The following is a 12,870-nucleotide window of genomic DNA, read 5'->3' as shown; positions in this document are numbered from 1 at the left end:
AGCTGAGGCAGGAACAATTGATTTTTCTTTTCAAATTAGAAGCAAATTAAGTGGAACATGAAGAAAGCTTTTGCTAAAAAAACACTTTGCCCTCGGTGGAGGGTACTTGACTAAAAAAATACTTCACAGGATGTCCGTCACTGAAAAATGGTAGGGAGTCAGTGCATTACCATCTGTGTTACAAAAAATGTTCTTCCTTGAGTTTGATCATGTGACATTTACAAGGTGAGCAGTGATTGGCTCTACTTGATTTCTGAGCAACCAAGATGTCATTTTCAGTCAAACGCAAGAGGCAAGATGGCCACCCCTGAAATTCATAAAAACAGGATTTTGCAGCTTAATTCATAGTCCTCAAAAATTGCCTTATTTGGACTGGTGGAGTTGTAAAGAACATATTACTTTAATTCAAAAAAAAAAAGTGTTGGCTTCCCCTTTAGTCTTTTTTTTCCTCATTCCAAAAAAATGTTTTATGCTGTTTAGGAGGTACTTGGCTGAAAAACATTTCACATCATTAAAAAAAGTTTGAGAACGACTGGTTTCGAGACATAAAATGGTCCAAATGTTCAAAATTTCAGGCTCTTGACAGTTTAAATTAAATTTCCTTCATGAAGCACCCTGTTGAATTTAAAATGACATTTTTCAAAATAAAACTATGATAAACATATTTGACTATCGCCTATATTTGACTATATTTTCTGCAGTATCTCAAAAAGTCTCATTTTTTTATTATTAGTGTTTGTTGTTGTTGTTTTTTTTATCTCTGATCCATCGATTAAAAGCCCCTGGGTGTCAATTTTGACCTGAGTTGGGCTATTGATATAAAAACATCTAACAAAAAGCATTGAAAAAAAACATTAGGGATGTGAAAATGACTATAGATTGTCAAAATGTGTAGAGGTTAAAAATGGCACCACGTGCTCATTCCTAAATCCTTGCAAATGGAATTTACTTGATTGCAGTTTGATCGTATTTCCATTGACACCCTGGGGTTAATCAACAACAAAAAAATAGCCGGATTGCTTGATCTATTGATAAAAATAAATGTTAGCTAGAGCCTTAAAACAAAAAACAGGCTCAAAGTCTGTTTTCAACAGCCAATTAAATTCCTGTTAAATTTCTTTGTGTTTAAAAGACGATTACGTCAACTTGAAAACAGCACACTAAAAAGGAAGGCAAAAGCTGCGCCGATGAGTGTGTATGCGCGTGTGTGTGCGCATACACACACAGTACTGCATGTGTGTGCTATCAGTGGCAAGAAGATAAAAGCTGCAGCCAATCTACATACGGCGGGTGTGGGGGGGTGCGCTGCTGTGATGCGGGCAGATCTGAAATGGAATCTGCGTGTGTTCCCCCTGGCTGCACACATCATTTATCCATCAGCGCCGTGCCGCCACGCCTCACCTCGCCTCGAGCCAGCTATCAATCACCGCATCGCAGCGCTTTATGGAAATAGCAGCGGAAAAAAAGTGCTTTTAACAGCGCTTTTTTTTTTAGGCTCGATGCGGCCATCCGAGCGTCCGCGTCTATAAGGTTGGCTGGCTTACATCTATCTAAATGGATATGAGCTATGTGCAAATGTATGTGTATGCGGGAAGATTTCAGAATAACAAGGCGGTTCCACTTGGCTCGCTAACTCCCCCGCAGGCAATTAAAGAGCGCTGCAGGTGGTCAAGGACGGTGCTGACTGTTTGACACGGTGAAAGCAAAACAAAAAGGGCAGGAAGAGCCTACCTTTAGGGGCTTAGTCCCTTAACACTTAACAAACCATAAAGATATGGATTTCCTGCAGTATTTCATTCAAGACTCAAGTAAAATGATTTTTCTTAAAGAAAAGTATGTGCGGGCACATTTTAACCCCTGGGTGTCAGGATTTTTCAAAAGCCCGGTCTTATTATAGCCCAACTTGGGCTGACTTTGAAAGGGTCATAACATCGTCAAATAGAAATATATATTTACATTCAACATATCATCATATTAACATATCAGCTCAGGGCTTAAGTAATGACCAATCACAGCTCACCTTGCAATGTCACGTGATTAAACTCAGAAAATGTAGGGTATGGTTTGGAGGGCTCAACTAGAGTATGAAGGGTTAAGTTAGGATTATGTTTTTAATTAAGGTTAGGTTGTCTACATTTGGATATTTTGTGTTGGGCTAGGTTAGGTTTTAAGGTTTGAGGTGTTAGGGTTTGGGGGATTTGGGGTGGGGTAAGGGTACCTGTATGCATTGGTTAAATTTTCTAGGTTTAAGTGCAAAGTGATTAAGTTTAGATTTGGGTTTAGTTAGAGTAAATGTCATTTAAGGCTTTAAGGTAGCGTTTGTAGGATTGGGTTAGAGCAGGGTTCACTTTCTGTTGATATTTTACTGATCCCTATAGACAGGCATGTACATAATTTGTACGCAGGTAGGCATGCTTCACTTCGCACATTTGCGTACCTAACTTTCACCCACAACAACAACCGAGCATGAGCTTTTTTTATGGGATGAAATACAGTATGAAAATGCACTAAAAGTCTACTCTTAAAGTTATCGATGATAGAACGCATCCACACTGTACTTTTGACTTTCATTTTTGGAGAAAAAAAGTTTGTCTTATATTTGGGTAATTAAGGTTATTGCTTCTGTAAATTAATTCCCCCAGAAGAGCATCTAGCTTCCCTCTCTGGCCTCTAACCTACATGCTGTATGTTGACATCATGTTCCTGCCTGTCCTCCCTCCTTGACAACATGTCATGTCTCCAGCTCGTCGGCGAACTTAAAGTGCCCTTTTGGGATAGCGGCGTCGCTCTCAAGGGGAAGCGGGAAGACGCAAATGGAGGGAGGTGACTTGGAACGGCTGAATAATAAAAGGCGGGGGGCGGAAGGAGAAATAAAGGGTAAACGTCAACTCGAAAACTGACTGCTCGGCTGTTGAGAGTTGTGCAGCGTTATGGTTTTGTTGACGTACGGGGACGCTAATTCCTGTTTGTGCGTTGAAAACAGACAGATGTTACGGGGTTGCGGTAACGTGATTAAACATGGCCTCTTCCTCCTCTATTTGATCATCTCCTCCGCTGCTTTCTGGACGCTCGTTATCGCCCACACAACAATTCTGAGAAAAGCGGGACAGGGATGAGCAAAGCGGGGACTAACAAATAAAGACGTATGCTGCATTTAAAAGGAACCCATGCACAGTAGGAGAAAATCAAATTCAAAGAGAGAAACAGATGCTTTTGTTCTTTTGGACATTTGTCCACCTGCGTCCACCTTGTGTTGTAAATAAGAGTGAGGTCGTTTTGTTTGTTCATAACGAACCCTAAAGTGACCATTTTGGTCGCAGGTACGAATGGAAAATCTTAAACCAAGGTACCGCTGAAAGTGCCCTCATTTAATTAATAAAGAAATATAAATAGCCGGAGCAGCTGTTTCCCGCGAGGTGAGAACAAAAAAAGCAGGAGGGTGTCGTGGCTTGCTTAGAAAGGTGAGATTTCGCGAATCGCACGAGTGGACCTGCTAATGAATGAATAAATAAATAAATCAAATCACAGCTCACAGCCCTACTCCCACTGGGTGGTCCTGGATAGGCCGGCCAAGTCCGTGCAGCGTGTGTTGGCACAACTTGGTTAGAGCAGATAACACGCTATTTTCTGCACCGATCGAGATCTTAATCGACCAATCACAGGCGGATTTGAAGCGACGCAACCAATCGGGCTTGAATCTTCGAGACCATTCGACCTCGTCCGACCAATCCCGATGAAAAAGAGCAATGTTTACGGATTGATCAAAGCGGGATTTACACCATATTCTGCGGCTCTGAAGAGATCAGTCAAAATCATCGAAAAAGAGTCAAAGAGTCAAAAAGAGTCAAAGAGTCAAAGAGTTTAAAGCACACGCTGAACTAGGTCTGAATAATTTAGAGAAATAAATTAACCGTGATTTTTTGGGGGGCGGCCTCACAAATGCAATAGAAATATATTAATTACTATTAAAAAAATCCTGGATTATGGATACATTTTGAAGACATCAACTTTATATATATATATATATATATATATATATATATATATATATATATATATATATATATATATATATATATATATATATATATATAAATATATATATATATACATATACACACATCGACCAATCCCTTATTTCCGTACACTTTGATTACAATTCAAACCTTTTGGATACTGGGAATTGAAAGTCGCGACCTTAATGATGTTTTTGTCAAAATTGACCTCTTACGTCGAAAATTTGTATTTCCATCAAATTCTCGCAACTAATCTCACCCACATACTGTAAGCTTGCAAGTCAACACTTTACTGTCCATTAAGCGTTCAATACAACACTTCAGTATCGTGAAGTCATTTCACTTTTTACTGCATGATACTGAACATCAAGACTGCTTTATTACTGATGCATATTATTGCATATTTTCATATTACCGGTGCCAGGAATATTGGGCTTCACCTCCTCACGTGGGCCAGAAGGTGCTGATGACTCGGAATGACAAAGTGCCGCAGCGGATGCCGGCGTCCCGCTTGACGCTCGTCCATAATGCATGCGGCTAATGCGGGATGCCTCCCAGAGCGCGCAGTCATTTCGACAGTGTATACCATTACACCATTCTAGCACCGCTTTACCTTTTATAGCAGCTGACGCCAGTCAATAAATGACTCCCGCCATGAACGCGCACGCTGTGATGAACTTTAAGGTCGGTCCTCGACATTTTCGACCACTACAGTACTCTAAACACAACTAGATCTGACGTCTGTGCAATAACCATTACAGCATACATTCTTATGTAACGTCACATTATTCTGTGGTAAGCCAGCTCTTTCTTACAAAACGCATACCTCTATTCGAAATTCAATTGACCATTCATCAGAGCCACACTTCACACATGCTCTTCCATTTTCATGCCTTCCGTATGCTCCTCCCACTCACAACAGGAACCTAACAAGTTATTCCAAACACTATGACAGCCAGTCAGTGTGCACAACTGCCAACAATTCAAATGCAAGAAGCCCAAAGCAAAAACAATATAAATTCAGAGATTAAAAATACCTACACTATGACTGTACGGTCATTAAATGATTGCGATTGCTAACCCACAATGTGTGTGTGTGTATATTATATATATATATATATATATATATATATATATATATATATATATATATATATATATATATATATATATATATATATATATATATATATATATATATATATATATATATATATAATAATTGTAATAATAACAATAATAATAAAAACATGTATAGTACCTGGAATGGAATGTCTGCACTTTTTCAACAAAAAAAACAATGAAATAATAATTGTAACAATACCAATAATAATAAAAACATGTTTTTGGAAATGAATAAATTAATAGTGTGAAATAAATCCTAATTTACCTGATCACTTTGAACAGAAAGTCTTGGTGTAGCAGTTGTTTTTTTTCCCCAAAAAACTACATTATATAGTTAATGTGTAATTGCTTGCTCTATTGTTTATTAAAATAAAGTAGAAAGAAAAAAAAAACGTGGCACTCATGCAACTATTTTTTCATTTCCAGCCCTCAAAAAAAAAAAATGTGAACACCCCTGCTCTAGAGTACGTAGTCAAAAATTCTCAGTTATCAGATATGAGATTTTAAATGCATTTTAACCCAATTTTAAACCTACATTTTGAAATTTTCATTGAACCGTGCAGTATGTGCAGCTTGTTATTGCCCTGCATAACATAGTGCAATGCGGTGACGTGTGGCGAAGAAACAAGACGAGTGAGTGTGACAGCTTGTCACTAAAGCTCCCCGCTGATCACACTTTCAACCTCGAGAGACGCCTTGCAAGTTTAAAAAAAAATGTCAGTCAGCACTTTTACTTGACATATTTCTTTTCATGAAAAATAAAATGAAAATGATTTAATTTTATATCCTCTGTAATCTTGCTTTTTATGCCTTCATAAAGTATCAGCTGCAAGTTGATTTCTTAATACATTTGGGTATAATTATTGTTGTATATTTCCAGATGAATTTGTGCTCTGTAAACAGAGAGATTGCAACACTGTAGCGCTACAAAACATTTTCATCGTATCCATTCCCCTTGCTCAAAACATTGTTTTTAAATGTGTTTGTATTATTATTCATCCACTCCAGATATAAAACTCGACAATTCTGATCAAATTTTCAAGCGCGTAATATGAATTTCTCTCTGGTGTCTCGTCTCAGCGTGGATAATTGCGTTGTGTGCCGGCGTGTTGCTTTCACAGCCATTCCCCAGATGAGAGAAATGTTCTCCCGGCACAAAGCGCTCCCGAGACGTTGTTCTCCGAGACGCCAGACAAACGCTCCGAGGCATCTCCGTGTCCTCTCTGCTAATGTGATTCGCTTTTCATTTGACGTTTTCATCTAATCTTCATTGTCGTATGAGCTTCGGTTCAATTCTTTGCAAGCTTTCCGCAAAAGGACACCTAAAATCGTAGATATCTGCAAACCGCCCTGTTTAAAAAATGCGGCTGCATTGTTTTCTTTTAAAAATGCTTATCCTTACTTTGATGTTTTTATTTCGAAAAAAATCTCCTTCTCACATTGGCCACCATGGGGCAGTGCAGTCAATAACCCAGATGCATAAAAAAGAAGAGTTTTACAGCTACTGTTATACATTTTATAGTGTGTTTTTGCTTCATATTTTTTCTCCAAAACTTCCCTCAAATAAAAAAAATATATCATTGCGTAACCACTATATCAGGACACTGCACCATAACAATATCATAGTAGCTAGTGCACCCCCTACAGTAGCAATACACATAATACGTTGCATTAATATAAGCACATGTTGAACTAAGTGCTACAAATATTAGCATTTAGCAAGAACACACTCCCCAAGGAGAGAGTGACGGGACTGCAAGCAAGATGAAGATGAAGACAGACAAGCTCAAGGAAAAAAAAAAAAAAAAAATTGAAATGAGACGCTAAAAGGGCTGAGAGGGAAACAGCATGTGTGTAGTGTGTGTGTGTTGTGTGTAAAGCGTAGCTCTAATTATCTGTCACATGCTGAAGTGGAGTAAGTCCCTGGGGGAATGATGAAGCTTGGAAAGATGGCAAAGGGGGAGGAGGAGGGAGAATAAGGAGTGTGTAGTGTGTGCGATAGTGTGTGCGGGAAAATAAAGCTGTTACATAACACGACATCCCGCCACACCGCTCCCTCGCTCGCTCATTCTCTCTCTCTCTCTCTCTCTCTCTCCTCGCGCTACGCCGCTTGGCACGCAGCTTCAGATTCCACGCCGCTCACACTGCAGCATTTCAATATATAATGGAGGCAAAAGTATTTGGACACATTTGTGGATCTCATACGCAGCTGCGTGAAATTCCGCTATCATGTACCACCAATAGCCTTATATTTTGCTAATGTAAATGTTATGAATGACTTCATTTGACCACTGTAGTGAACATTTGTTTTGAGTCTATGTCTTATGACTGATTCGAGATACATTACAAAGCCCTAGTGTGCTCATTTGAGGACATTACGGCCTTTACAATGATGTTTCATACATTTAAGTGTGATGAAATTCAGAAAAAAAATAGATACAACAGTGGACACAAATGCACAGGCAGAGTGTCAGGGGGATACGCAAATGGAAAAAAAATGCAGACTTCAACATCAGCTATGTGAATCACTACATAATGAAAGGGCCCTACACATTCAACATTTCACATCCACAAATTTAATTTTAGTGTTCAATTAATCTCATGTTCTTCTTGAACATGCAAATTCCAGCGATCCCACTTCAACTACATGAAAATTATCTTGATGAACCACTTCCTACAACCCATGGTGATATCGCTCCAAAATACATGTTTCCACTCCAGGCAACACATTTCTCAATGAATCCACAGGCAGAACAGACAACTTCCAGTAACAACGCACATTCTACTCTGTGAAGCACTCAGCTATGTGAACCAATACACGATGATTGCCCTAAGAACACCCTTATATGTATTTTTAACATCAATACCATTTTTGCCTTCATTGAACCTATATGCGCATCTAAATGCACAAGAAAAAGAAGCAAAATCCAGTCAGCTAGAGAGCTGCATGAATGTTAGCTACACAGGTAAACCACTACACTAAACCAGCATTCATGCTAGCACCCTCTGACATTTTCAAATAAGCATTGAAAACAATTGAGAGATTTCAGTACACCCTACAGGGAGAACATGCAAGTTCCAATATACCTGCGTCAACTACGTCGGTCAGCTATGTGAACCAATGGCCACATCATCCAAAGATATGAATTTCATGCCTCAATTAACCTAACGTAATCTTAGTGTTCATCTGAAATCCACTGACCCAACATTTCTTCTTTCTCCTCACCCGCCAGTGAGCTCGAACCAGAGCCATGGGGAGTACCCGGACTGCAGAAGTGAGCGCGAGTCTGGGGGCGAGGCGTCTCTGCTGGTGTCTCCGCTGGTGGTGGCGGGTATCGTCATAGGCCTGGTGCTTTTCCTCTCCTGCGTCACTATCATCGTGGGAAGCCTGCGCAAAGACAGCCGGCTGAGGAACCCTCACCTGAGAGCTAGTTACGGTCCGTACAGACACAAAATAGAGTTGCCGCTATCGAATATTTTGCTATTTCAATATTCTACTCAAAGAGGTATCGAATAATCTGGTATTGGGAGGAAAATAAACAATATATGTTCAAAAGACACAAAACACATTTCCTCTTAATAATAAATTACATTTTAAATGTTTTACCTGTGTATTGAAGTAGTACTCACTAAAACAATGGGTGTCAAATTCATTTTCATTATGGGCCACATTGTAGTTGTAGTTACTGTCAAAGGGCCGGGACAAATTTTAAGTGCCTTTGTCATACACTTACTTAGTTTTGGAATCAGAGCCCAATGAAAACAGTTCAAAAGACAGATTGGGAATAAAAATATTGTTGTATTCTTTTTAAGATAAATTGCAAATTTGCTATTTTAGCCAAAAACCTGAAGTCAAATAAGCATTTCGCAGGCCACATAAAATGATGGGGTGGACCGGATCTGCCCCCCGGGCCTTGAGTTTGACACCAGTGCTCTAGAGATATTAACGAGATTAGCCATCTTCCCCGTTTGGTTTATGAAATAAGCGACGTCAAAACTACGGTAGCATTTTTTGCTGGCTAAAACAGCACATTTGAGTAGGCCTGCCTTGTAAAAAGTGATCAGTCGGAACGGCAGCTGTGTCATTCCCATCCGTTACACTGACTTTAAAATTCAATCAGACAGCATTTGCCAGCCTGTACGGGGCAGTTGAGTGCTGCTAGCTGCTAGCATCTAGCGCTGATCGCCCCAGCTAGTGCTGCCAGCTGCTAGCATTGCCAGCGTAATTACACCTTTTTTAGGAATCTTAAACAGCAGTAGCAATTGTATTTGATTTCAGGACAACATTGTGTTTTTGATGACGTTGATGAAGCAAGTTAACAATTACGCCATGACATTGCTACCCAGAATTACAACGTTGTTGTTGTACCACTGCAGTTAGCGCTAAATAAACAGGTAGAAGCAGAAAAAATACATCTAGCATTTTCTTTTTTAATGAGGTTACCGCAATCTCGAAATCGTTTCACCCCTAGACACAACACACAATTCAAACCCTAAATTGAAAACCGTACCCTTGATTCAACCAAAATCCTACACTAAAAGCCCAAAGTTGACTTCCAACCTTAATTTGAATATCTCAGCCCAAACACTTTGAAATCCTAAAGCCCTTGTTTTGAAAGCCTAACCTAGGCTGGAAACGCTAATATGAATGTGTATTAATAGGTCCAGATGGTTACTCCTTCGGCGGTTCTGTCGGAGAACTGAGGTCAACCTGCTTAGAAGACTTTCCGCCCGGTCTGGACTTTGACTCTTATAGTCTCTCCCAAGTCAACCACCTGTACCCTGACTCTCCACCACGGTGAGCGTCTTCGTCATATATTTATTCGTGCATATTTATTATTACTCCCGTTTTTCAATTTTCAAGAATACAGTGCCAACTCCTCCTTTTGCCATTTACGTCAAATATCAAAGTGTCCTTCCTGCAACTGACTGACTGACCTCCTTTGTGCTCATTCATTTATGAGAAAGTGATGCTTCCGCTTTTGCTGCCCTTTGGATGTGTCTGCTTCCATCTGGGCGCGTGTGTGCGTACGTGTGCGTGTGCGTGTGTCTAAAAAGGCCAAGTCATGGTGTGTTTGATCTAAATGTCAGCTGGTTTAATTGGTAACTTTAATAATTCAAATACACCCTTCTTTCTGCAGAGTGCGTGCGTGCGAGTGTAAAAACGAAAGGAGGAAGTAAAGAACGTAATGGGTAAGGGGACGAGGGAAGTAAAAAAATAAAATGGAAAGAAAGGGGAGGAACGAGAGAGGGAAGGAAAAGGGGGATGAAAATATAAAGTAAAAAGAAACAAAAATAGGAAATGGGGAGAAGCAACGAAAAAGAATGCTTAAGAAAATGCATCAGGAAAAGATATGGTGTGTGTGTCACAGATGGTAGACAGAAACAGTTCACCTACTGAGAATGTCAACATTTCACTTCCGACACACAAACACACACGTACGTGCACACATACACCATATGTTGAATGGTAAAAGCGCATCCTATCCAACGCAGCAAACAAGACCTTCCTCTTTTTAAATGTATTCATTAGGGATGCAGGTTTGCAACAAACGATCATTTTATCATAATCGATTATTGTGGTCTGGCTATTATTGTGTCAATTTCAAATTGACGCCAGAAAATGCTCAACATGAATGAGTTGAGATTCAGTTACTGTAAAAGCAAATGTTTTATTTTGGTTTCAAAGAGATAATCATTATGTTGTGGAAAACTACAGAAACCGAGAGAGAGAAAAAAAAATCCTCATTATTTCGTCAACTATGTGGCTAAATTAGCGATTAAACGATGTCTAGTATTGTTCCAAATTGCCACCTGCAGTTCCAAACTGATCTCCCTTCTAAGTGACACAAGAGTCTTTTGTCACATGACAAACACCTCCGATTTTTTCCCTTTTTAACAAGTGAGTGAAGTAGGACAACTTGTGACGGGAACTTGTGATGTCGCCTTTATCGAGTTCTCCTTCAGTTCCCGTGAAAGACAGTCACCATTTCCTTTCTTGGACTCAAGTGACCCAAGAATCGAGTGTCTATGTTGCACGTATTGTCCTATTTCCTAGTGGTTTGCGGTTTTTGGTGTCTCAAAAATAGCCCATTTAGCGACATCTGCCTTAAGCTACAATAAACTTGATTTTTTTCGGTCAGAAATACCACTTGGTGACATCCACGAGATCCATGTTTTTTGTTTTTTTCTCTGAACCACTTTAAACGGAGATTCATCATCCCCGATTCTCATGTTTGGACCCCGGCGACAAATAAACACATATTTGTACCTCGGACACGAAATCTTCCATTTGCACTTGTCGGAAATTGCAACATAGCACCTTCCCTGTGGAGTGGGATGAGCGGCCACCCGGGAAGCTCCAGTAGAGAGAGTGATGCTACTGGGACTCCAAGTGTTACGCCACCTCGGAAAACAAAACCGTCACCAATTTGCACTTGAATCCCACAAACATCACCAATTGCCAAACTGGATAATAACGGTGAGAGCTTGTAGCATCCTGTCTCTTGACCATTTTTGGGGGTGCTGAAGAATCTCTGAAATAAACCCAAGCACCCCAAAAATTCGAGAGCTGTTAAGATTAAATTTAGTGCAGTATTTTTGGTGTTTGGATGATTAACAGAAAATTCAAATATGGAGCATTCATTAGGCAAGAAAAAAAAATCTAGATGAAGTTGCTCAAAGTCCTCAATGTTAAAACTAGAAGTACCTAGAAAATTATTAAAAAATACAGCAAAAAATGTATGTTTTTGGGGGGTAAAATGACTGAATGCAATTCTATCTGCTGACAAATGATCTTCTTCTTCCTATCTACAGTTACGATGAATGCGTGGGCCCAGGTTGCACTCACATCTACATCCCCACAGACGACCCGCCACCATACTCGCTTTGGGACCCCCTTCAGGAAGACTCCGGGGGGGCGGATGAGGGTCCCAGTTCCGCCAGCGCCGCCTCGCCGCCCTCAGAACATCAAGGGATTGCATCCATTTCTTTCCCGTTGGAAGCGGCGCCACCATACGAGGCGGTGGTGGCCGAGCAGGGGCAGCCCCTCCCCCTTTTGCCATGTGACCTTTCCAAGCACCAATCAGAGAGGGACGCCAACAGGCGGCTGTCGGGGATCAGCCAGATCTCATAGGACAACTCTTTCGGACCTTTCATCGTACTCTACCCCCACTTGAGTTTGATAAAATCGGTGGCGGTCTTACAGGTTTTCCACACTTTTAGTGGACTGAAACTTAGCAGATACCATTTTCTTCGGGGGGTTTACGGAAAAAAGGAACTCTACCATCTCGGTGAAATGTGGATCTCACTTAAAGACTCTTTTATGCTGTGGTAACACAACACTGACAGGACCTGTGGAACAAACTGGGTGCTTTGTTGACGCTATGACACACAAGCACAGAATATGACTTTTAAGTCCCTAACGCCATGATTAACAAACATTTAGGACCATCACATACTGGTGTTTTGCTAACTTTCTTAAGCAGAGAGCCACAATGCCAAGCCCATTTGGCACTAATATTGACAGAAATTTCAGGAAAGCAATTTTCTTTCGAAAAATTACCAAGCAGCATATTTCAATAGATTTTTCATTTGTTTGACATTTTTTTTGCAACTCTGACAAAAGTGACTCATTCCCATTTAATTCTGCCCCAAAATGGAAAACAAGGGCAATTTACTCATGTTAAATTGTTAAGTAAAACAAGCAGAGCAATATATATATATATAT

The 12,870-nt window shown here is 40.1% G+C and overlaps 1 protein-coding gene across 2 annotated transcripts in view; it reads left to right on the top strand.

The window, feature by feature from the left end:
* Nucleotides 1-12,870, top strand: part of bean1 (brain expressed, associated with NEDD4, 1) — a 25,221-nt gene extending 12,351 nt beyond the window's left edge. For both annotated transcript variants that reach the window (XM_088420887.1, XM_088420886.1), the window contains exons 3-5: nt 8,375-8,578; nt 9,804-9,939; nt 11,958-12,870. In XM_088420887.1, coding sequence (XP_088277013.1) covers nt 8,375-8,578; nt 9,804-9,939; nt 11,958-12,276 — 659 coding nt within the window. In that variant the 3' untranslated portion in view covers nt 12,277-12,870. The remainder of the gene's footprint in view (nt 1-8,374; nt 8,579-9,803; nt 9,940-11,957) is intronic.

The sequence above is a fragment of the Hippichthys cyanospilos genome, chromosome 8, assembly GCF_059441005.1.
Source record: "Hippichthys cyanospilos isolate Australia breed blue-spotted pipefish chromosome 8, RoL_Hcya_1.0, whole genome shotgun sequence".
In the NCBI taxonomy this organism is placed as follows: Eukaryota; Metazoa; Chordata; class Actinopteri; order Syngnathiformes; family Syngnathidae; genus Hippichthys; species Hippichthys cyanospilos.
The sequence above is the reverse complement of the archived record's forward strand: the minus strand, read 5'-3'. Positions and strand labels throughout refer to the sequence as shown.